The following is a 26953-nucleotide window of genomic DNA, read 5'->3' as shown; positions in this document are numbered from 1 at the left end:
TATGATAGGTTCAGTATTTACTTGAGTAATAACAATTAACTGAACGGCATATGAGTGAATTAATGACACATTTTTCAAATAGTCTGGATACCTGAATACATGCATAGAAATAGATCTGAATATTACATTGAGTAAAAGTTGAAGGCTGAAATTAATGATCTAATGACAAATTAATTTAATTAACTTCAAATTAAAGATTAGACCCAATGTAAAGGTTAAACCCATTTATCCAAGTAACAGAACTAATCACAATTTAATGCATATCATCAAGGTCATTTTTGCTTTAATACCTCAGATCACTGTTATTAATTTATGAAGCCAGTCAGATTTACCGACAGAATGGACCGGATTTTGCTGTACTAATAACGGCAAGGCTATCAGCGCTCAGCGATCGGGGTAAATCTGACAGCAACTTCTGGCTTCCGCATATGTGCATATAAGCAGTTAAACACAGAGATCCAGAAACTAATAACCCTGTTCTTCCACAGAGTGCACTGTTTCAGTTTTCGCCGATAAACTCAACATTGAAATGATTGCAACAGTTTGCACTTGGGGTACTTGCCCACTAGTTCCACGCTAAAAATGGCTGAAACACTTAGGGCTGTTGCATTGAGCATTAAATGAGTTTTTAAACAGCATAATAAGTGATAATTACTGCTGAATGAAAAGTTAATTTTACAAGTGTGGAGTCTCATTCCCTCTGAAGAAAATTAATGTTAAAGATTCTTTTGAATGTGTTTTGGTATTTCTGTCTATTATTGCTCTCCCTTACTCCCATCTGTATTTCCCAATATTTGTTTCACTTTCTGTACATCATTTAAATCTAATTTATATTTCCTGCTTTATACTTCCTGGTTTGGACTGTGTGTGTGTCTCAGTGAGGATTCTTGAATGTGATTGGTTGAGGAGCCTTGCTGTTTCTGCACTGCTCACAGATGCCACCCTGTAGAGGGTGCAGCACTGAATCAGACAACATATTAGGGGAAATCTCCACTGACAAGCCCGTGAAAACTCTGTGGCCAACTGTCAGCGACGTGAGTGGTGAGTGCCATTCCTTCACCACTGGTCGCCATTGTGATTAGTAGCCTTCTAAGGTGTAAGCTTCAAACACTCATGAGCTCACCCATGTTATCACTACATATCCTAAGCAGAATGTAGCTGCAGGTTGAAACTTAGCCAATATTTCAAGGAGTGTTGGGAAAATGCATCATGATAGATCGAGTGAAATGAAATTCTACAAACTAGCCTCCAAACAAGATAGAGCTGATGTTTGAGATGATGGGAAAATACAGAAGCAGCATACCGAGGGATCTCGGACAATTTACTCTTGCTGTTGCTAGAATCACTGATCGATCTTGTGCTTCTGCTTTGCAAATATGTACTTCTGAGCCTCCAACGTCAAAACCTGAAGAAACCCAAGTCTGCATCCTAAGTGTAAGTACTGTTACCCCAAAATTTGTATCAACTATGTACTATGGCAATTTTGTTCAATAATATCCAATTAAATGAACAGCCATAATGGGTAACATTAGTACTGCATGGACAATTGTTTACAAAGTCAGTTTTAAAGAGCAACCCCAGTCAGAAGTATGCCATGAGTTGCACTTCCAAATATTCTGCGAATAGCTCCTAGTAATGCCAGCAAACACTGACTGTACTATAACATGAAGTCATCCTCTAATTGGCTGCAATAAGTGAAACCACCCCTTCCAATCAATGATGCGGTCCATTTTTGGTGCACTATAATAGTGACAACTCTGCCTGTGTAATTAACATAATTTACAGTGACTAGTCGGTAATTCTGCAGCTGCATTATTACCTTGCATGGCTTGCTCTGTGTTGCTCTCTTGAGACCCGTGAACAAAATACATTGTCCATCGACATACAGATTACTAAGAGGCAGTAATCTTGCAGAATGTAACACAACATCGCTTGAACATCCTGCCAAGCTGTAGTGTTGAACGAAAGGAAGAGGATTTAGAAAGGAAACACTGTACAGTGATTGAAGGCAAGATAATTAGTCCAGACTTTCTCTTGCATTATCTTGTACAACTTGTAAGTATTTTACCATGATGGTTCGCACCTAATGAGTAGACTCTCCGACTAACTTCTAACAAATAATTTTAACCATTGCCAGTCTTGCTTAATCCATTTAGTGGTGTTTACAGGCAAAATTTAATTAGGGATGAAACATAGCTTTGTGCACAAATCCATGTAGCACCATCTCCTTCACGTTTTGGATTAAAATTTTACTACAGGCAGAGCATTTGGATCCAGCCTGATCCCTGCTTCTTTCCTTCCTTTGCACTAACTATTTAACACACTATGCAACTTTCAGACCACCTGTTAAAGGCTTGTTCATGTCTTAAATAATTTAACAAATACAAAATTGAATTTTTGCATGCTTAGATTTGATGCGTATTAAAGACAAGCAAAATCAGTCCTAATTTCACTCCTTCTTTAACAAATTTAAGTCAGTTTTTCTCCTAAGTGGCAAAACAAAATAGTTTTGATTGTGCTAAAACAATTGCCGATAAAATTTCAGATTTTCTAATTGACAACAATCAATTATACGCATTAAAGAAAACTGAGAATTTGAATTGATTTATCCATTGCTTTTATAAAGAAGGTATTTGAGGAGAATGATCAAAAGTGAAGTAAATTGTGAATAAGTGATGCAGTCCTAAATGTGTTACTTTTAGATTTGCTGGTTGTGAGGTATTAGATCTGCTGCACTTACACCCAGTAGAATTTGGAACCTAATTCATGCTACAGCTTCATTATCCTCACAAAAAATATTGTCTGCCATAAAGGAACAGCATTCTTATAAAGCATTGCTGAAAAGAAAACAGATAAAGCAACCAACTACACATACAAAATATTTAATTCATAATGAATTGCTGATATCCATTAGCGAACATGCAACAGTTCAGAGGTATGAATTTCCATTCCTTTTAGTTGTTACGTATTCAATATGGAGGATAAGAATATCAAATTGGCCAGCCATATGGTTTCTACAAAATGTTAATTGTCCTACACCGTTATTTACAAAATGTTAATATTTGTTCTGTGGTCATTTGATCACCGTCCATGAATATTTTTAGAAATTCAATAATGCTACGTAATTTTGTCTGTTTTAATTTGTTATTGAATTAATAGATTTTGTACTCATCAAGTTGAAAGATATTAATGCTAGGGAATGGAACACACAATCATTTTATGTACCACGTTAGAAGTAAGCACAATCAAGCCAAATATAGCCTGGCTTCAGTGCACGGTATATTTCGTTCTACTCTTCCTTAATAATATTCCTTAACCATAACCTCAGAAGGGCAATCCATACTCCAGCAGACTGATAGTTTTTTTTCAATTTTCCACAGATATACTTATGATTTCTTCGAGTAAGATTCTCAGCTTTTGCCAAATTATCAGTGTCAGTGTTAGTGATTTGCATCCACCAAAATATGTCAGATTGGCTCAATTGTAAGAGTCTTGCCTCAGGGTCACAAATTGTGGGGTTGAGATCCCTGTCAGGATATGAGCTTATAATATAAAATGAAACCCAGTGCAGTACTGAGGCAGTGTTGCAATGTCAAAGATACAAACCACAACGAAACAAGCCCCTGACTGTCTGTTCAGGAGGATACTAAAGTTCTCGTGGCACTATTCAAAGAGCAGGCAGTTCCTGCAGAGCCATAGCCAAAATTCCTCCCTCAGCTAACGCTATTGAAAAGAGATTAACCAGCCACTTTTCACACAATGAAAATTTGTGTTTTTGTTTTGGTGTGGGTGGGGTGGGAGTGGGAGGTCGAGGGGAAGGCCTATTGAATCCTACTGACATTTGCTTCTGGGAGAATTCCGCTCTGGAGGCGGTGGGTTGAGAAATAAGAGAAGAGAATTAATGGAGTGGAAAGCAAGGAAAATTAGAAGTTGAGCTAGGTTTCTGAGTGTTCGATTATTTACTATTATTTGAACAAATGCCCATTTAATCTGCTGCTTAATGTTCATACCTCAGTGTCAAAGCGAGGATCCTGATAGGCATCACTGATATTCACCGGAAGGCCTGTTGATGCAACCAGCTCTGCGATGCTGTTGTTTATCAACCAATCAGAGCAGGATAATTTCTCCATGCTGGCTTTGACAAGGGTTAATCAATATCATAATTAGAATTTCACCGAAATTACAAAGCCTCTCACTGGTAATCTTTACAGATCTTGAAATCATCTACAAAGCCTGAACATCCTAATTAGACAATAAAAATTTCAGTATATTAGAACATTTGCAATTGACAGAATATAATACTTAAAATTTTTTATAATACTACTATTGGTGATCTATATAAAATGCAGTTCTTCAGTTTAGTGAAAAGAATTGGACAGTGCATACCTTGAACTTAATTCAAAGCCCTCAAACTTCAAAAAGGAACATTTAGTCTTTAAAATATTTATTTACTTTGTAACCATAGTAAGTTATTTGAACACATGTTAAGGGAGATTTTCCACTTCAGTTGTCCTGGCACATGCTGAGAGCACATATTTGGAATCTTGCACCTCCAGGAGCCAGTAAATGCGGCACTAAAGTGGAAAATCTTCCCATTTTAACTTTCATGCCTTAACACAAACATTAAAATCATGCTGATAAAAACCAGAAAAACACAGCAGCTGGAAATCAAAGAAAAACATAGAGGGAGAAATTTGGCATGTTAGTGCCCATAGTTAGCGCCTGGCACTGGCGCCAATGGGGGAGCTCAGGCAGTAGCGCTGTGACGAGGTGAATCCAACGCTGCACGGCAAATTCGCTGGCCCTGTAGCGCGGAGATAACAGTTAACGACTCGGCACCGTTCACCATGCAGATCGAGATGTCAACGAGCATGCAGTGCTCGCCGTGCGCCCAATCTGCAAACTTCAGTAGCATCGCGCTGGCAGTGCCAGGGAGCGGAGACATGAACCAGCTGGCTGGCGGTTGGCAGGGCACTACTTAAAAGGATGCACCCCAGCTGTCAAGAAACATACGTTCCAAAGGTCAGTTATGAGTGACAGAGAGCGCAGGATGTATCTGCAGCCAAATAAAGGCTACTTAGACCCTGAAGTGTTGTGGGCAGTCAAAGGACTTTGCATTTCATCCCACAGCATATCACCGTTCTGCATTCCCCAAATCATTGGGGGTTGGTGTGCAGACTCCAGTGACCCTTTCCTTTAATGGCTGGAAGGCGCCTTCGCCAATGCTCACTCCCGATTACACAACACCTCATATTCATTATCGCTTGGAGCCTAACGCCACTCACCTATGCCATTAGCATCTGATTTAGCGCTCCCCTGCATTCTTTAAGTGCTGCGACTGAATATAGCGGGCAGCGAAATTGATTTAGCGCCTGGAGCTAAACTTCCAACTTCTCAAAAGTTAATGCCCCAACCGGGACAATACTGAATTTCTAGCCCAAAGTTCTGGAAATACAGAACAGGTCAATCAGCATCGGTGGAGGATAAGAACAGAACAGGCTCTGCCTGAAAAGTCAATCTGCCTTTTCTCTCCACAGATGCTGACCGACCTGCTGTGAAACTAACCAAAAATCAATTATTGGAACCTAGTTCATTTAATTGAAAGCTTCATGCATCCTTTATTTCTTCCTTACTTTAGGAACTTGGCCATGCAGTTTTGATTATGCACTGCCTTGATGAGCTGTTAAAAAAACAGTTGCAAGCAGTCTACAATCTAAAGTAAGGAGAAACTGCAAGTCATTCTGACACATTTGAGATTTAAACGTTAATTTTTTATGGCACTGTATAAATTGGTGCCACAGTTAATTTGAACATTTGATCTGAAGATCACATCCAATGTCATTACAAACTACAGCATCTTAATTTGGTTCTGTTCTATGGTGTGAAGTAGGGCCACACACAACCCTGAATGTTATTTGAAACTCAGTGCTAAACATGTTGATCTCAATGTCTGCAGGGTTGTATTGACCACTTGCCATAACCTCAGCTGGAAATCGGCAGAAAGCTTGTACCACTTCCGTTCATTTTCAGCCGATTAACACCTTTTCTCGGGAGGGTCTGCCCAGCTTCAGCCAAGTTACAGAAACTCGGCTGTTCTTTCTAAAGGTGTTTATGATTTTGCTACAAATAATGCTTGAGGGAAATCTTTTCTTCCTCCGCGTTTGATACTAAATGCAGGAAAGGCAAGGTTATTTTCCAATTAATTTAGTAATTTTTGAATTTCTTTAGCAATGACACAAAAGCATTTATCATATTCTACATGAACAGAGGAAGCTGTCAGTGGCACTGACCGGCGGCGTTGCCGCTCCCGCCGGGCAATTTCCCACAGGGCAATTTTCCGCACAGAGCAGAAAACGGGTCACCGCCGGTCGGAAGGGGGTTGCCATGTGCCCGACAGGGCAGCAGCACAGGTAGCGTGGAAACCCATTCCTGCCGCTCCAGGCCCAGGGGCAATTTCGGAAGAGTTGGCCCATCCGCCCACCCCCGGTCAGTGAGGCCTATCTGCTCCATTGCCGCCTCTTAGAGGCGGAAATGGGCCTGAAGGAGGGGGGGCAATTTCGGCCCCTTATTATTTGCACCAGTTTGGTGCCTGCTGAAAGTTTTCGATGTTTCATGGCTGCAAGATGACCAAGCCCTCCACTTTGAGAGTGTGTCTGGGGCTGTAATGGCAGTTGCGCAGGTTGCCTTGCAATGCAGAACTGCCGCCAAGTTGGTTGTGCCTCATCATTGGCCCCTCCCTTTTAAGCAAGGGAAGCAGCCTCTGATGATTTCACATTACTCAGCGCTCTGCTGGTACTGCCCCATTCTCAAATCAAGCGTTAACCACTTCTCTTCGGGCGCTAAATTCTAGTGCTCCACTTCCCTCTTGGAGTGCTAAACCTGAATTTCCCAGCAGGAGAGAATTACTATCGCCTTGCGCTACTTTTTCTACTTTTCAACAAAATTTCTAGCTCCCAATCTCTAGGTATCAAATCAAATCTGTTCCTCACCTGATTTCACTGTCCATGCAACATAGTGGAGACATCAGTTCGAAGGTCTTTGAAAACTTCACCACCTGTTCAACAAAGAAACAGCACACTATAATCCTCCCACAGTGACATTTCAGCTGGGAGCATGAGAGCGCTTACTGAATCTGCGCTTGGAGCATGAATCTGTGCTTGGAGCACAGCTCTGCTAAACAGGACAAAGGTCAGACAACTCTAAAGCACATCAACCTTGAGGTCAATCACACATTTTGATGGTACCACTCAATCCATGTTGAATTCCTACAGCCAAATGCAAGCTGTGTGGGTGACCGAATCTGACTGAGGAAGATTCATCTTGTCTTGTTTTCAGATTATTGAAGCCATTTTTGAAAATAATAAAATCCATGTCTTTTTACCTTCGGCCTGAACTCCTGCTCCCAGGCCTCTGCCAATGCTCATTTAAGACCAAACAGTTGTAGACAAAGCACAGGGAAAGAGGGAAATTCAGATAACGAGTCACTTGAGCTACTCTTGTATTTCTCCTAATAATTGACTCAAAAGCAGCACTGGTAGACAAAGCAGATCCCTTGCCTGTACACTTGGGGATGATGTAAGACAACATGAATCTTTGTATAGGTACTGGAATGTGGCAAGTCCACACTGTTTGTGTTTAGCTGGGTATATGGAGAGTGGAGAGCTGTGGCGGTGGGGTGGGTGGCGGGGGGGGCAGGAAAGAGAGGAAAATGAACTTGAAAGGTTCAAGTAATTACGAAAACACTGAAAATGCAGACAAATATGTTACAATGAGATGATAGTTTAGTAGTAAATTATGCACATTTTTACACAATATTTCACACCCAAAATACATGCATGCACCTTACAAATACGGGGTCAATTGTGGATTAAATAAATAGTGGCCCAGGGCTGTAATCAGAAACAAACACAAGAGAAAATGAAATGTTTTAAATTAAAATCTCGTGTCCCCAATATTTTCCATTTGTGTTACTGTTGTTTTTGAGGCAATTTAGAGATATCTTTGCCTCTGAATCCAGGAGCTAGAAATTAATTTCCTTACTGACACTCCATAACGCCATGAAATGGTAATAAAATGGCGGCTGCCATTCTTTCACCAGCTGGTGGTGGGTCCTGCGGTAACCGTCACATTGCTCACCCCCTTTGTGCTGCCAGTAACTGGAAGTACTCTGGGGGAAAAAAATGGAGGCGTGGTGATGTCAATCGGCGTTCAACGCCAACTTGACGTCACCAACATGAATTCAGCGGCGAATCCTAAGCAGGCTGACAGTGGCGATGGCTGCAGTTCTTAAAGGGACACACACATCATTCAGGTAAGTTTTTAAATGTAAGGGTTTGGACTGGTTTCTTTTTGATTATATTGAAGTGGTTGCTTACTGCAATTGTAAAAGGTTATTTAAGTGTGTAGGAACTGCTGCTGGATGCTTGCAAGACCTTTGAGAAGACAGAACATGCTACGAGTATGTCAGGTCCTGCAACATCAGTGGAACGAAAAACAGAGTTCACATCTCAGGTCGACATACTGCCTGACCAACTGAGCATTTCCAGCATCTTATATTTTCATTTCAGATTTCCAGCATCCGCTTGCAGAGGGAAGAGGAAGACAAATAAGAGGAGGAATCATACAGAAGGATGCAGCCCAGACAGCTCCTTTGTGGCCGGGATATCAGGGATGGAATCATTTGTTTGTGGTCCTACTGGCTGGGCAGGCTACATTTCTTGGGTGCGTGAGGAAGGCACAAGGGTGGAGTTGTGCTGACGGGAGGGCGGGAAGCCTAGAGGTGCATGCCAGAAGGAGGATAACTCAAAGGGGAGATGTATAGAAATCGATGACCCTATATTTGTGCTTAATCACGCTTTGGGGCCCAAGTGGCTTGAGGGTACTGTAATTGGCAAAGAGGGGAATAGGGTCATAGTGGTCAGACTTAACAATGGACAGATATGCCGCAAGCATCTGGACCAAGTAAAAAAAAGGTTCAGCATGGACACTGAGGAACCGGAGGAAGATCATGAGATGGTATTCACACCACCGCCAGTGAACGAGCAACAAGAACATTCAGCAGCATGCACAGTCCCTGCGGTCAGCCCGGAGAAGCCAGAATCACCACAGGTGACAGAGATGCATGCCAAGGCTCAACAACCAGAGTCCCAACTGCGGCGCTCCACGAGAGAGCGTCGACCGCCTGAACGACTTAATCTTTGACTCCATAAGATATTGGGCGGGGGGAGGGGGGGAGGTGATGTCCTGTAAGTAACCTTCATGTAACTATAACCTTCATGTGACAACACTGCACACTGTATACACCTAAGAAATGCACACCATGACCACAGCGGGTGAACTTGTGGGAGACGCTCCTCACCTGGTCATCCAGGTATATAAAGGGAGGTACCACGCAGGGTCATCACGTCTTGATCCTGTGAATAAAGGTTCAGGTCACAGAGTGACCTTGTCCATAGAATGTGCCTCGTGTGGATTTATAGTAGTGTGTAAGGACATTACAAGTGCTGATGTAGTTTTCTCATTTGTTGAGGTTAGGAAGGTAATTCACATTTAGAACTTCTTTTAAATATTGAATATTTCTTAAAAGGGGGAAAGGGCTAAACAATGTATTGATTCCTTGCATTTTATTTTGTGTTGCTTCAGTGTGCGTGGCCCCTTTAATTCTCTGCCCTCTTCATTACCCACAATTCCTTGTGGGCTCCACAGCTTCACTCACAGAGGCTGTGGGTGTCATGTATGTAACCACAATGTAACACCACTGTATTACTGTATACACTCAACCTCGATGCACACCTTGACCACAGGGGTGAACCTGTGGGAGACACTCCTTACCTGATCACAAAGGTATAAAAAGGGAGGTCCTACGCAGGGTCATCACTTGGAGTCCTGTGAATAAAGAGTTAAAGTCACAGAGTGACCTTGTTCCCAGAATGTGCCTTGTGTGGTTTCATGCTGTAGAGTAAGGACTTTACATTGGTGACGAGAAACGGGAATTCATGACCCACGAGAATGGCCACCGGTAGCACAGAGGAATGGAACTGTGTTGGGGATGACTGGGACGATTTTGTCGCGAGGTTTCAGTAAAGCTTTGTTACGAAAGAATGGCTGGGGGATGCAGCGGCTGACAAGCGAACGGCTCATCTTTTGACCAGCTGCGGACCAAAGACTTACGTGCTCATGAAGGACTTAATAGCACCCGAAAAGCTGACGGACAAAACCTTTGAAGAACTTAGCAAATTGATCAGAGAGCACCTCAAACCAGCGAGCAGCGTACACATGGCCTGACACAGATTCTACACCCACCGACGTCGTGAAGGACAGAGCATACCGGACTTCGTAGCGGACCTCTGGCATTTGGCCAGCCTCTGTAAGTTCACAGACGCCTGCAGGGTGGAGATGCTAAGGGACTTCTTTATCGAGGGCATCGGTCATGCGGGGATTTTCCGCAAATTAATTGAGACCAAGGATTTGACCTTGGAAGTGGTGGCGTTGATAGCTCAAACTTTCATGGCGGGGGAGGAAGAGACGAAAATAATATACGCGCGCAATTCTGCCTCTAATGCGGCGAGGGATCAGGGAGTCAACATCATCAATGCGACTCAGAGCCCTGCAGGCAGGTAGGGGCAGTCCGACACTCCCCAGGCAGCAATAGACCCCCGAGTAGGACTTCAACAGAGACAATGGCAGGTTGAACGGACATTCACGCCATCACAGTGGACAATGCGGCCCAGGATGGGGCCATTGACACCAACTAATAGGGTACTTAAGAGCAGTCCAAGGCACAGTCAGCGCGGAATGCCTAGCCATAGTCCCTTTGTTCCCAACAATGGAAACTTTAACTCATGCTGGAGGTATGGGGGAAAACACACAGCCAGATCTTGCAGATTTCAACAGTTTGTCTGCAGGAACTGCAATCTCAGTGGCCATTTAGCTCGAATGTGCAGGAAGCCTGCAAACAGACTAATATATGAGGCGGATAGACCAGAAGAGGGTCCTCTGAGGCAGGATTGCTTTTGGGGCGAATCGATGGACGTCGAGGTTCAGCGGGTCCATGTGGCGAATATTCACAGTTCATACACCAAAACGCCACCAATGATGATGAGGGTTTTATTAAACGGTATCCAAGTATGCATGGAGCTGGATACTGGGGCCAGCCAGTCACTCATGGGTGTTCAGCAATTTGAGAAGCTATGGCCATTTAAAGCCAGTAGACCAAAATTAGCACGTGTTGAGACACAATTACGGACTTACACTAAAGAAATCGTTCCGGTGCTAGGCAGTGCAATGTTGGCTGTCACACACAATGGGTTAGTGAATCGGCTGCCGCTCTGGATTGTCCCGGGCAATGGTCCCGCACTGTTGGGGAGGAGCTGGTTAGCCGAGATGAACTGGAAATGGGGGGATGTTCACGCAATGTCATCTGTGGAGCGAAGTTTGTGCTCACAAGTTCTGCAACAATTCGATTCACTATTCCAACCTGGCGTCGGTACTTTCAAAGGCACTAAAGTAGTGATACACATCACAGCGGACGCCAGGCCAGTGCACCGCAAAGCCAGAGCGGTGCCGTATGTAATGCGGGAAAAGATCGAAAGCGAATTGGACCGGCTGTTGAAAGCAGGCATCATCTCGCATGTTGAATTCAGCGACTGGGCAAGCCCCATCATTCCCGTCCAAAAAGCGGATGGCTCTGTCAGGATCTGTGGCGACTACAAGGCCACCATCAATCGGGTGTCCCTACAAGATCAATACCCGCTCCCGAGAGCGGAAGACCTTTTCGCCACGCTGGCAGGCGGCAAGCTGTTCACCAAGTTGGACCTCACTTCAGCCTATATGACCCAGGAACTGGCCGACAAATCTAAACTACTGACCACCATCACCACGCACAAGGGACTGTTCATTTATAACAGGTGCCCGTTTGGCATTCGATCAGTGGCCGCGACTTTTCAATGAAACATGGAAAGCCTGGAACAATCATATTATAGGACGACATCCTCATCACGGGTCGAGATACCAAGGAACACCTCCACAACCTGGAGGAGGTACTACACCAACTGGACCGGGTAGGCCTGCGACTCAAGAAGTCTAAATGTGTATTCTTAGCCCCTGGGGTTGAGCTTCTGGGCAGGAGGGTTGCTGCAGATGGGATTCGGCCCACCGAATCCAAAACAGAGGTGATTCGACGAGCACCCAGGCCCTTCAACACATCGGAGTTGCGTTCATTCCTGGGACTGTTGAACTATTTCGGGAACTTTTTGCCGAACTTGAGCATGTTGTTGGAGCTGCTACACATGCTCCTGTGTAAGGGTTGCGATTGGTTTTGGGGGGACTGTCAGGAACGGGCTTTTGTTCGGGCACAAAACCTACTTTGTTCAAACAAGTTGTTGACCCTGTACGACCCTTGAAAAAAATTGGTTCTGACATGTGATGCATCGTCCTATGGGGTTGGGTGCATTGCTGAGGGTCAACTACAACCTGTGGCTTATGCCTCCAGGTTGCGCTCTCAAGCAGAACGGGGATATGGCATGGTCGAGAAGGAAGCGCTTGCATGTATCTATTGTGTAAAAAAAATGCATCAGTATCTCTTTGATAGGAAGCTTGAGTTAGAGACGGACCACAAGCCATTAACATCCCTGTTGTCAGACAGCAAGGCTATCAATGCCAACGCATCCGCTCGCATACAGCGATGGGCTCTCACGCTGGCTGCTTATGACTACTCCATCCGGCACCGGCCTGGCACTGAAAATTGCGCTGACACGCTCAGCAGGCTTCCACTGGCCACCACTGAGGGCGCAGCGGAGCAAAGCGCCGAGATAGTCATGGCTGTCGATGCCTTTGACAGCGCAGGCTCCCCCATCACAGCCCGCCAGATCAAAATCTGGACAAACAGAGATCCCCTCCTATCCCTGATTAACAAATGTGTCCTGACTGGGGATTGGGCACCCACACACGGAGCATGCCCTGAGGACGTCAGACCGTTTCACAGACGGATGGATGAGATCTCCATCCAAGCCGACTGCCTACTATGGGGCAGCCGGGTAGTTATGCCCCAGAAGGGCAGGGAGGCATTCATCAGGGACCTCCACAGCGAGCACCCAGGCATTGTGCTGATGAAGGCCATTGCCCGGTCACACGTTTGGTGGCCTGGAATTGACTCAGACCTGGAACACTGTGTTCGCAGGTGCACGACGTGTGCCCAGCTGAGTAATGCCCCCAGGGAGGCCCCACTCAGCCCGTGGCCCTGGCCCACCAGGCCATGGTCACGCATTCATGTTGACTACGCGGGCCCGTTCATGGGTAAGATGTTCCTTATTGTGGTAGATGCGTACTCGAAATGGATCGCGTGCATCATTTTGAATTAATGCACGTCATCCACCACCGTGGAAAGCCTCTGTGTGATCTTTGCAACCCATGGCTTGCCGGACATCCTGGTTAGTGATAATGGCCCATGTTTCACAAGCTACGAATTCCGAGAGTTTATGTCGGGCAATGGCATCAACCACGTCAGGACTGCGCCGTTCAAGCCGGCCTCCAATGGCCAGGCGGAACGTGCGGTCCAAATCATTAGCAAGGTATGCTCAGGATTCAAGGACCCTCCCTACAATGCCGCCTATCGCGCCTCCTGCTGGCCTATAGATCCCGACCGCACTCGCTCACGAGGGTCCCGCCTGCAGAGCTACTAATAAAACGGACATTCAAAACTCGGTTGTCCCTCATTCACACAGTCCTGACCAACATAGTTGAGGGCAAGCGCAAGTCACAAAACGAGTACCATGACCGTAATGCGAGGGGGAGATGTATAGAAATAAATGATCCTGTATTCGTCCTCAATCACACCATGGGGCCCAAATGGCTTGAGGGTACTGTAATTGACAAAGAGGGGAATAGAGTCATCGTGATAAAACTCAGCAAATATGCCGTAAGCATCTGGACCAAGACCCACGAGGGAGCGTAGACCACCTGAAAGACTAAACCTATGATCCCAATAAGACTTTGGGGGGGAAGGTGATGTCATGTATGTAACCACAATGCAACACCACTGTATTACTGTATACACTCAACCTTGATACACACCTTGACCACAAGGGGTGAATGTGTGGGAGACACTCCTTACCTGATCACACAGGTATAAAAAGGGAGGTCCCATGCAGGGTCATCACTTGGAGTCCTGTGAATAAATAGTTAAGGTCACAGAGTGACCTTGTTCCCAGAATGTGCCTCGTGTGGCTTCATGCTGTAGAGTAAGGACTTTACAGTGGGAAGCTGCAATGCCGCACCTGAACAGGAACTTCATCCCAGATCCCTCCAGCAACACCACCCGGATGGCGTTGCTTGGCAGGTGAATGCTGCGCCACCTATCTCCATGCCCCCTAGACCAATTTGACTCTGTTAGTGTTGCGTCCATTTCCAGCGGCCGTTAACTGCAGTTGTCGGTGACACTTTGCTGGCAATCATGGATTTCCGGGCCCCCCCCCCCGCCACCCCAGGAGTCTCAGTGCTGTGGCATTCATGCACAGATTTAATTATTGCCAGCAGCACATTATGGGGAACATTAAAGGAGAAGGCCCTGTGTTTATCACAGGGAGAATGAACTACTGGACAGTCACCATTCTCGCCACGTGCAATCTATGCAATGACAATTTGAACAAAAATCATGCCAAAAGTTATACAGCTTTCATGAAAAAAAAGTTAAAAAGGTCTGTCAGACAGTTTCAATAAAGACAGGCACCCTTCCACATTTCAGTGAGTAGGAGAATTCATTCCAGATTTTGACAAGATCAACTGGTTTGCCAAAGAAAATATTGACCTTGTGAGATGTAGTTGCTTTGAAGGTAGATTGAGAAATGAGACAGCACTGAGTGTTCCTTTGGATTTGTTGGCAGTGTTGCTGGAGAAATTTTAAAAGGATAATATTTTACTTTTCATACCAAAAATAATTTTTTCCTGAAGACACTAAGCTATAAAGCTCATCGCCAGTGCATGGTGGCTGCATTAATTCTGCTCTACAGCAAGCACAACAGCAACTCACGTAGGTTATTTTGACAGCACCTACCACCCTTGTGACTTTACCATTAAGAAGGACTAAAGCTGTAAGATCATGGGAACTTCAGCACCTCTAAGTTCCCCTCCAAGTCACACACTATCCTTTAATATTGCTGAGCGAAAATCCTGCGAAACCTTATCAAGCACCATTGTAGCAATATAGTCAAATAGAAGGACTATAGAGGAAAACCCTCTGCCACTTCCATAGGGAACTTGGAAATGGGCAATAAATGCAGCCTTGCCACGCTGCTCACATCCCAAGAACAAATTTGAAAAACAAGTTCAATTCCCACGCTGTACCAATCTCAACTGGCTTTTCCATGAATATATAAGTCTAGACAGTGAACGCCTCTGAGTCAGAAGGTTGTGGGTTCAAGCCACACTCCAGAGACTTGAGCACAAAAAATCTTGGCTGACACGCCAGTGCAGTACTGAGGGAGTGTTGCACTGTTGGATGCGCGTCTTTTGAAAGAGACGTTAAACTGGGGCCCTGTCTGCTCTCTCAGGTGGTCGTAAAAGATCCCATGGCATTATTCGAAGAAGAGCAGTGAAGTTATCCCCCGGTTAATATTTATCTTTCAACCAACATCACTAAAACAGATTATCTGGTCGTTATCTCATTGCTGTTTGTGGGAGCTTGCTATGCACAAATTACCTCATAATTCGAATGGGAAACTGGCAGAACCTACAAGGAAACAGTTGAAATAATTGAAAACAGCATAAAATTTCAGGCCCCTCATCCACAGCATGCATTTCACCATTAACTTTATTTCTATATAGGCACAAAAGACATTGATGGTCAATTCTACTTTTAAACCAAATGAATATAATTTCAAATTGTATTCCTCGGAAATAGAGATTACTCTTAGTTTAACTAGAGGCAAACACGTGTGTGTGTGTATATAATATTTTATATATATATAATATATGATCTGCAGGTTTAACATGAATGCTTAATCTCACCATTAAAGATAACTCGTGAAGGAGCAGATAACTAATAGCCCATTGGAGTTATGTCTCTTATAAAGTGTGGTCTGGATTCTTGCAGCAGGTGAACATTTTCTAGTCAGTAGAAGCTTTGCACCATTTGGAGCTTTCAGATGAATATTTAAGGAAAGGAGTTTTAATCATTTGTACACATGGTGGTGCAGTAAAATATGGACTGGAGTAAAAGGTTACTGAAATAAATAAAGGTGTGGAGAAAGTAAAAGCATTCTCCACTAGGAACTATTGAAAAGGTCAAATTGAATGTTAACTGAGTATCACAATGGGTTGCAATGGAATAAAGTGGGCGACACACACACACAAAAAATCATGCTATGGTTACAATCTTCATATGCTCATTTTCAAAGTATTATGTCACAAAAGCATAAGTGAAAATGACTAGGAAAACAATACCTTGCTCAATAACATTCATTTCAATATATACGAGAGTCAGGGAAGTGGGAACTCGTCATGCTATGCCATTTTTAGTACGAGAGTGCTCCAAATGTCAGTGTCTGATATTTTAGGAACTGAGTTGGAACTGTCTAAACTTATTTCACATGTAAGATCTTTACACCAGTAGAGGGCAGAGATTTTCATTGTATCAGTCAGAGCTGGATTTGAATAAGAACATAAGAATTTAAGAAATAGGAGCATGAGTAGGCCATACGGCCCCTCGAGCCTGCTCCGCCATTCAGTAAGATTATGGATGATCTACCTCAACTCCACTTTCCCGCCCGATCCCCATATCACTTGATTCCCCTCGATTCCAAAAATCTATCTATCTCAGCCTTGAATATACTCCAGAGACTGAGCATCCACAGCCCTTTGGGGTAGAGAATTCCAAAATTTCACAACCGTCCGAGTGAAGAAATTTCTCCTCATCTCCATCCTAAATGGTCGACCCGTTAACCTTAGACTATGAGCCCTAGTTCTAGACTCTCCTGCCAGGGGAAACAGAGTCACTCAGCATCTACCCTGTCAAGCCCCCTCAGAATCTTTATGTGATTCAACGATATTACCGCTCATTCTTCAAAACTTCAGAGAGTATAGGCCCAATCTACTCAACCTTTCCTCACATGACAACCCTCTCATCCCAGGAATCAATCTAGTGAACCTTTGTTACACTGCCTCTAAGACAATTATATAATTCCTTAGCTATGGAGACGACAAAACTCTGCAAAATATACCAGGTTTGGACTCACCAAATTGTGCAATTGCAGCAAGACTTCCTTACTCTTGTATTCCAACCCTCTTACAATAAAAGCCAACAGACCATTTGCCTTCCTAATTACTTGCTGAACCAGCATATTAACTTTCTGGGTAATAAATTTGGTTGTTTAATGCCACATTAGTGCCAGAGAGGGGCACTAAGGGGCCGCTAAACATCTACCACCTGAGTGTTGTGCTATGACAGCCTGCTGTGAACTTCATTGGTAGTTTAGCGACAGTGCTGTCAGTTAGCGCTGTACACTCTCGTACCACCCACTTGGCGACGTCAAGAGGTAATGCCCCCTTTGTGAAGCATTTCCGAAATTGACTGCTTTGCCTGCCATTGCGCCTGCCGCTATTCACGACAGGGGCAAGCAGACGGCGCACAAAGGATCCCAGGGCGATATCGCAGGGAATGAAGAGGTAAGTGTTGAGAGTCAAATTTTTAACAATTTCCTCTCTTACCTGTGGAAGGCTATTGGTAGCCTCCCTTCCATTTTTTTGCAGGTTTCACATGGTTGAACTCACCTCCTCTTTAGGCAGCAGTGTGCCGGTATCCTAGTGCCACAAGTTGAGAAGCACTCCTGCGCTACCGCCCCACGATGAGCCTTTAGTGCCCTAAGAGGATTGTGCAATCCTTCCCTTTGTGCTCCACTCTTCTCTTGGGGTGATACAACTGAATATCCCACTTTGAGGCGGTCGATGTCGCCCGGCGCTAAAGATAGCGCCCCAGAAGCGTCACCACCACAAAGCTGCCGATACCAAATTTCTAGCCCATGTTTCAACACCCAAATGCCTTTGTGCACCGGATATAATTAACGAATATGATATAATTGGGATTACGGAGACATGGCTCCAAGGTGACCAAGGTTGGGAACTCAACATCCAGAGGTATTCAACATTCAGGAAGGATAGACAGAAAGGAAAAGGAAGTGGGGTAGCATTGCTGGTTAAAGAGGAAATTAATGCAATAGCAAGGAAGGACATTAGCTTGGATGATGTGAAATCTGTATGGGTAGAGCTGCGGAACACCAAAGGGCAGAAAACACTGGTGGGAGTTGTGTACAGACCACCAAACAGTAGTAATGAGGTTGGGGACAGCATCAAACAAGAAATTAGGGATGCATGCAGTAAAGATACAGCAGTTATCATGGGCGACTTTTATCGACATATAGATTGGGCAAACCAAACTGGTAGCAATACGGTGGAGGAGGATTTCCTGGAGTGTATATGGGATGGTTTTCTAGACCAATATGTCGAGGAACCAACTAGAGGGCTGGCCATCCAAGACTGGGTGATTTGTAATGAGAAAGGACTAATTAGCAATCTTGTTGTGCAAGGCCCCTTGGGGAAGAGTTACCATAATATGGTAGAATTCTTTATTAAGATGGAGAGTGATAGTTAATTCAGAGACTAGGGTCCTGAACTTAAGGAAAGGTAACTTCGATGGTATGAGACGTGAATTGGCTAGAATAGACTGGCGAATGATACTTAAAAGGTTGACGGTGGATTGGCAACGGCAGACATTTAAAAATAAAATGGATGAACTTTGACAATTGTACATTCCTGTCTGGAGTAAAAATAAAATGGGAAAAGTGGCTCAACCGTGGCTAACAAGAGACATTAGGGATAGTGTTAAATCCAAGGAAGAGGCATATAAATTGGCCGGTAAAAGCAGCAAACCTGAGGACTGGGAGACATTTAGAATCCAGCAGGAGGACAAAGTTTTTAATTAGGAGGGGGAAATTAGAGTATGAGAGGAAGCTTGCTGGGAACATAAAAACTGACTGCAAAAGCTTCTATAGATATATGAAGAGAAAGAGATCAGTGAAGACAAATGTAGGTCCCTTGCAGTCAGAATCAGGTGAATTTATAATGGGGAATAAAGAAATGGCAGCTCAATTGAACAAACACTTTGGTTCTGTCTTCATGAAGGAAGACGCAAATAATCTTCCGGAAATACTAAGGGATAGAGGATCTAGCGAGAAGGAAGAACTGAAGGAAATCCTTATTAGTCAGGAAATTGTGTTAGGGAAATTGAAGGGACTGAAGGCCAATAAATCCCCAGGGCCTGATAGTCTGCATCCCAGAGTGGCCCTAGAAATAGTGGATGCATTGGTGATCATTTTCCAACAGTCTATCAACTCTGGATCAGTTCCTATGGACTGGAGGGTAGCTAATGTAACACGACTTTTTAAAAAAAGAGGGAGAGCGAAAACAGGGAATTATAGACCGGTTAGCCTGACATCGGTAATGGGGAAAATGTTGGAATCAATTATTAAAGATGAAATAGCAGCGCATTTGGAAAGCAGTGACAAGATCGGTCCAAGTCAACATAGATTTATGAAAGGGAAATCAGGCTTGACAAATCTTCTAGAATTTTTTGAGGATGTAACTAGTAGAGTGGATAAGGGAGAACCAGTGGATGTGGTGTATTTGGACTTTCAAAAGGCTTTTGACAAGGTCCCACACAAGAGATTAGTGTGCAAAATTAAAGCACATGGTATTGGGGGTAATGTACTGACGTGGATAGAGAACTGGTTGGCAGACAGGAAGCAGAGAGTCGGGATAAACGGGTCCTTTTCAGAAAGGCAGGCAGTGACTAGTGGGGTGCCGCAGGGCTCAGTGCTGGGACCTCAGCTATTTGCAACATACATCAATGATTTAGATGAAGGAAACGACTGTAATATCTCCAAGTTTGCAGATGACACTAAGCTGGGTGACAGTGTGTACTGTGAGGAGGATGCTAAGAGGCTGCAGGGTGATTGGCCAGGGTAGGTGAGTGGGCAAATGCATGGCAGATGAAGTATAATGTGGATAAATGTGAGGTTATCCACTTTGGTGGCAAAAATGTGAAGTAGAATATTATCTGAATGGCAGCAGATTAGGAAAAGGGGAGGTGCCATGGTACATCAGTCATTGAAAGTTGGCATGCAGCTACAGCAGGCGGTGAAGAAGGCAAATGGCATGTTGGCCTTCATAGCTGGGGGATTTGAATATAGGAACAAAGAGGTCTTACTGCAGTTGTACAGGGCCTTGGTGAGGCCTCACCTGGAATATTGTGTTCAGTTTTGGTCTCCTAATCTGAGGAAGGACGTTCCTGCTATTGAGGGAGTGCAGCGACGGTTCACCAGATTGATTCCTGGGATGGCAGTACTGACATATGAGGAGAGATTGGATCGACTGGGTCTCTATTCACTGGTGTTTAGAAGAATGAGAGGGGATCTCATAGAAACATATAAAATTCTGACGGGACTGGACAGGTTAGATGCAGGAAGAATGTTCCCAATGTTGGGGAAGTCCAGAACCAGGTGTCATAGTCTAAGGATAAGGGGTAAGCCATTTAGGACCGAGATGAGGACAAACTTCTTCACACAGAGCGTTGTGAACCTGTGGAATTTTCTACCACAGAGAGTTGTTGATGCCAGTTCATTGGATATATTCAAGAGGGAGTTAGATATGGCCTTTATGGCTAAAGGGATCAAGGGGTATGGAGAGAAAGCAGGAAAGGGTTACTGAGGTGAACGGTCAGCCATGATCTTATTGAATGGTGGTGCAGGCTCAAAGGGCCGAATGACCTACTCCTGCACCTATTTTCTATGTTTCTATGTTTCTATTTTAGGCCCGAAATTGATGACCCTACCGGGTTTTTCAGCGGTATTTTCTTATTTTGGGCGGTCTTCCATTCGGTGGTAGTTTCATCACCGGCGGTTTTGAAATACCGCTGAGGAGCGGACCGCTGGCGTGCAATGCTGGGAAAACCGCTCCCGCCCGAGTTTGGTGGGAGCGCTGTTCCGTACTTGTTGAGAAAAAGCGCCCAGTCGGAGCAGCCTTTCGATGGATGGTCGGTATGAAACCCTGCAAAAAAATGATAAGTGAACTTTTTTTTTTGAATTGTTTGCAACGATTCAGTGGAAAAGGGTCCTACTGAATGTTTTCCGATGTTTTATTTTTTGAAAAATTATTTTTTGTGTTTTACCCCCCTCCCTAGGCCGACTCTAGCCTCGTAATTAATTTGACCAGGACCACCGAGAATTCACATGTAACGCCGATTTTTCCCGCCGGGCTTTTTTTTCCTATTTTTTCACCAAACTTCCGCCCAAAGTACCGTCAAGATCTTAGTGGTCTTTTCGACTGTAAATGAGTGGAACTTGCCTTTGATCAATTTCGGACCTATCGACGTGTGGAATGACAAAAACTGTTGAAAGCATTCAAATGAAATTTCAGTAAAAATGATAGACCACAGATCATGTTCTTCAGATGAAATGTTATGTTACAATGGGCTGATACAAAGAAAACCAATAAAGCACTTACAGGAGACTCAATATCTTCCAGCAGGAGGACAGAACATCGTTCACATTGCAGCAGGGTCAGAGCTCGCTGCATGATCTTCCTGACAACCTTCTCCAGCTCTGTTTGCTCTTCAAACAAGTCATTGACAACCTCTAGCAATGCCTGAAACCATTGTTAATAGGGTTAATAGACACCAACATCAAACGTTAGGTCAACAGGACAGCACAAAACTCCCAGGTAGCTAAAGAAGGGCTTGATTTGAAAATAAATTAAATGCGCATTAATCTAAATAGTGTCAAAAAGACAGAATGGCTGGGACAAGGAAAATGATCAAATTTTCCATTCCATTTTGAAGGGGAGTAAGAGGCTATTTATTCCATTAGTGTGACTTGTGCCATTTTAAACAGCTAGGATAAATGAAGATATTTTCATCTATATATCCCCTTATCCTATTTAAACATCTCAAAGTGCTACACAGAGTGAATTATTTGTCAAGTGCACTGAATGTTGTATAAAGCAGGTGCAACAGACATTCTGTGCCAGCAATGTCCCATAAACAGCAACGAGATGAAGGACAAGTTAATCGGCTTTTGGTGGTAGATTGAGGGAGAAATGTTGACCAGGACACTGTAGGAACTTCCTGTTCTTCTTTGAATAGCATCATGGGATTTTTAATGCTCACTCCAACCACCAGAGAAGACAGATGGGACCTCAGTTTAACATCTTATCTGAAGAATAATGCTTCTGATAATGCAGCACTCCATCAAGGCTATACTCGAGTGTCAGTATTGATTATGAGTTGACAACTATAATTTAGTAGCTATTGATGGGGCCATTGTTAGTTTTCAAGAATTTATAACTATTGTCTACTGTGAGCCTCAACTGTAAAATAAAGTGTTAAAGTAACATTTTATGTGCAGGAGTACAACACTTGTTTCTTTTTAAACCAATGAGATAATGATTGACTTCCTCCTTCATTCCATCCCTAAAGAAAGATCGAATTTCTGATCTTTTTTCTTCTCCTTGTGAAACATTAGCAATTATAGGATGGTACTGAAGTGAAACCCTTTACCTACACAAATCTATTATTAAGCTTGAATATACTATACCAATCATAGCTCTTAATTTTCCCCAGTGATTTGTGCCATTTTTTTTGAGCGGGCTGCTTTTTTTGGCCTAAGTTTAAAAAAAACAGTTTCCCCAATCCATTTGCACCAGTGTAACTCAGTTAGTTACAATTTTTTTAGGTAAGTTTTTTTTTCAGCCAAAGGGGACGTAACCTGCCACCCGGACCAATTCTGGCCATTTAGGCACGTTTGGCCAGCTGAGAGTTACTCCAGTTCTGCTTAGGCCAGCATATGTGGCCGCTGCAGAAAAACTTTCTGGAGAGTTAAAGAAATCGGCGCAGGTAAGGAAATCAACGCCGGTAAGTGCAGCAGATGCCCGGACAGCAGCAGCAGGAAAGGAGAGAGGGGGGAGGGAGGAGAGAGAGATGCCGGGGGGGAGGAGCGGGGAGAGAGAGGTGGGGGGAGGGAGAGGGGGTGGGGGAAAGTCTTTCGGGTGTTGTTAGCTGCGGGGACCGGGAGGGAGGAGGCAATTCGGCCTGGGATAGGGGGCGGGGGAGTGGACCGGCAAGCCTTCCGGCCAGGGCTAGGGCAGGGGATCGGGACTGGCAAGGCACTCGGGGTTGGGGGCGGGGGCGGGGGGGTGGAGGTGGAGGAACTAAAGCTGGACCAGCACCGGCAAGGGGCTCGGGGCAGACTAGGCAAGCAGACCGACAAGCCCTTCGGCCAGGGCTGGGGGCGTGGGTAGCGGGACCGGCTTTAATAATTGGAGGTAAGTTGCTGCAATATATTTTAATGTGTTTTTAAGTTGATGCAATGTGTTTTAATGTGTTGGGAGCTGGCTGTATGTTTCACTTTGTTGCCTCAGCTCGCATTGTGTCCCTGGTTGCCATGGCAACTTGATCTTTTTGGTGCACATCAAGGCTCCGCCCCCAAAACTAAAGGAAATCCAACGGGGAAGCTTAGAATTTTTTTTTTGGTGTATTTGGACCAAAAAAAGGGCGTAACTCTTCAAGTACATCAAAAAAAAAGTTTTGGGGAAAATTGAGCCCATAGTGTTAACCTTTGTATCTGGCTGCCATTTATATAACAATCACTTGAAGCATCTATCGCACAAATAGAGTTATTACAAATTCAGCAAGAATATTTACTTCTTGGTGTTATATGCTAACAAATAAGCTTTGCTAATAAAATATTTTAGCCTTGATTATTTTAAGAAGCAAAAAGCTAGGGTAATTTTATCTTTAAGCAGAAGGGTAAGATTTCAATAGAAATGAACATTGGGAGAGGTGTATAACGAATGGCTGAATCGATGTTGCCCATTTTACACTATCATTCAAAGTTGTAATTAACCCCTCTGCATTTTAGTTAAAACTTTGGACTATTAAATAACACTGCTTGAAAATACATACCCTGCTTCGATCATATTCTTTGCGAGTTGCTGCAAAGAGTTTGGCATTAGAAATGGATATTCCACAGAATGGCAGGTACATCTGCAGTACCTGGAAAAAACAGAAACAGTTATCCAAAACCACATTCTACTAGGAATCTGGGCATGAGTCCAATAATATTAATGGTTGGAAAAGCATGAGGAGCATGCACTTGAATTTCCAACATATGCTCCTGCAAGTCAATGCTCAGCACTGGAAGAGCACATTCATAAAATTACCCTTACATTGTCATCTTTGTAATTAAAAGGCATCTCTCAAAGTTGTCACACTTCAGAGCATCACTCATTAAACCTATCACACCTTGAAACCAATGGTACGTTCTTAAGGGAAAATAAATTGTGATTGGTCAAATTTGATTTTAAGCTAGACATGATGATGAACTCAAATATTTCATTGACTAAATGTGAAGCAATCAAAAAGCATTTCATTCACTAAACAGGTAGGAAAGCTTCCAGCCTGTGATGGGCAAGCACCAGAAAATAATTCAAACAAATCACAAAAAGATTTTTCAAACCAATCAAATTGCTCAGTTGATTTTTCCACACTCTTTTGTCGCCATTTGCTTTTTTCCCATTACTCAGCGTATACAGCTAAACATAACACTTATAACACAACAAACACAGTTCCAAAATCAGTAAATGTATCGATAGAATTGCCCATCTGATGATAGAAATGCCTGAAAGAAGTTTCTCCTTCGTAGGCCTTGTCCTCTGTCTGGACGAGGGATTAGAGGTTGAGATATGCTTCATTTCCAGAGTTCCAAACTCTGGGGTCTTCCAGTTTCTGTTGACAATCTTATGTGTATCACATAGATGCATAATGAAACTTGACAGAAAGAAGTACCACTTATATAGCACCTTTCATGACCTCAAGATGTCCTAAAGTACTTTAAATGAACTACTTTTGAAACATAGTCACTATTATTTTGTAGGCAAACACAGCAGCCAATTCACACACATCAAGGTCCTACAAACAGCAAATGAACAAATAAACAGTTTGGGTGGTGTTCGCTGAGGAATGAACTTCCTGCTCTTCTTTGAATAGTACCATGGGATCTTTTACATTAATCTGAAAAGATCTTAATTTAACACCACATCCAAAATACAGCACCTCTGACAAAGCAGCATTCCCTCACTATTACCTGCATTATATGCTGAATTCCGAGAGGGGGGGCTTGAACCTACAATCTTCTGACACAGAAGCAAAAAGCTATCAATGAATCAAACTAGACTTGGCTTTCACCCTGACTTCAAGGAATGATAATATTCAAAGTGCACTCTGACACCTTGGCCGGAATCTTCCCAGCCCTGCGAGTGCGGGTTTGGAGGCTGTCACAATGGCCCTGATTGACAGCGGGTCAGGATCCCGCTCTGAACCCGCCTCCGTGTGAGTTTCTCAGCTGTCAGGTCGGTGTTCAGATAGCTGACCCGACAGCAAGCACAGGACAGGTAATTAACATCATTAAAAAGTACTTAAATGCTAGTTAAGAGGCTTAAAAGCAGGCACTTACAATTTTACCAACCATTTGACGGCTTTGCCGTCCCTCGGGTTTCATGCCAGGTAAGTGGGAGTCGGGTTCTGTCTATTGCTTTGGCTAGCTGACAGCTGCCGAAGTGGTATAAAAGCTACCATTTCACAGCTGTTGACTTTCCAATGTCAGAAGCTGAAGCCTTCAGATTTTGTAAAAGATTTGTGTGCTGTCTGAACTTTGGAAGTGTTTGCAGTGTCTATTCACTGTCACCTCATTGGAGCAACCTCTCTCACCATTGACACGCGCTTCTATCATTTCAACCTCACCTGCCATTTATTCCAGCAGCATCGGTGCCCTTGAAAAAATCTCATCTTGGTCCTCAGAATCCCAACATGATCAGCCGCAACACCAACATCACTAAACACACCAGCATCACTACCAACAACACCAACCTTCTTCACAATCACCTGATGCTGCACAGGACACAGGGCATCAGCACCTGACTACAATGCTGCCCGGGAGGCCAGTGACGGCCTCACCATGCCACTTTTACATCACTTCATGCTGTACACCCTAACTGCCACATGATGCGCCAGGTTGGTACCATCCCACACCAGCTCCATAAAACATCATTGCAATGTCCAACCCATTCCTTTCACACTCGTCACCATTGTGAGGGGTACCCTTATGTCTCACCATTCACTACAACTCATGAAGCCACTTTCAAAGGTGCTCACAAATCTGTCCAAGAACTCAAAGTTCTGAAAATAAAGATTTCAATGCTTGACAATACATCAACATTAACTATACATGAACATTGGCTAAAGGACCCAAGTGTCCTTGTGTGTTGTTAGTTAGTATGAGGGTGAGTGTGAGGGGTGGCTAGAGAGATGGGGATGTGATTAGCGGCACAGCAGGATGAGGTTGAGTGTGGTTTTACAGTAACGTTTCGTGATCTGCTAAGGTCATTGAAGGGTCACTTCAGCCTGGTCCTGGTGATGACATTCCTGCTTATGCCCTCCTGTGCAATGTGCAACCAGGCTGCATTGGTTACCTGGGGAGGTCCCTTCTGCCCATGGGAAGGGAAGAGGACCTCCTTGCATACTGTGACTCCCTCCATAAGTATCTGGAGGGAGTCATGGGAGAACCTGGGTGCAGTGCTTCTCAGTGTTTGCAGCATCACAATGGGGTATAAGCAAAATAAGGTTTAAAGTGCCGGCTTCTACATTGGCTCAGCAAAAGGAGCAGAAGGTCTATGGCTGACCTCACATTCTAACATATTCCAGCACCAAGGACCCAGAGGCCTCTGATTCAACACTGATGTACCAAAACACCAGATAACATTAAGGTATGTCCAGTCCGACAAGATAAGACTCTGTGAAAAGACTCTAAACAAACTTTTAGGCACTACGTATGATCAGCAAATTCTAACCCAATGA

The 26953-nt window shown here is 43.9% G+C and overlaps 1 protein-coding gene across 1 annotated transcript in view; it reads right to left on the bottom strand.

The window, feature by feature from the left end:
• pde11al (phosphodiesterase 11a, like) overlaps nucleotides 1–26953 on the bottom strand; it is a 461489-nt gene that overhangs the window by 190603 nt on the left and 243933 nt on the right. The window contains exons 3-6 of the mRNA XM_070879912.1: nucleotides 24005–24094; nucleotides 21550–21690; nucleotides 6990–7054; nucleotides 4011–4131 (exon numbers count right to left, since the gene is read on the bottom strand). Of these exons, the coding sequence (XP_070736013.1) occupies nucleotides 4011–4131; nucleotides 6990–7054; nucleotides 21550–21690; nucleotides 24005–24094 (417 nt within the window). The remainder of the gene's footprint in view (nucleotides 1–4010; nucleotides 4132–6989; nucleotides 7055–21549; nucleotides 21691–24004; nucleotides 24095–26953) is intronic.

This window comes from Pristiophorus japonicus, chromosome 5, assembly GCF_044704955.1.
Source record: "Pristiophorus japonicus isolate sPriJap1 chromosome 5, sPriJap1.hap1, whole genome shotgun sequence".
NCBI lineage: Eukaryota > Metazoa > Chordata > Chondrichthyes > Pristiophoridae > Pristiophorus > Pristiophorus japonicus.
Note: the sequence above shows the minus strand (reverse complement) of the source record. Positions and strands in the feature narration are given on the sequence as shown.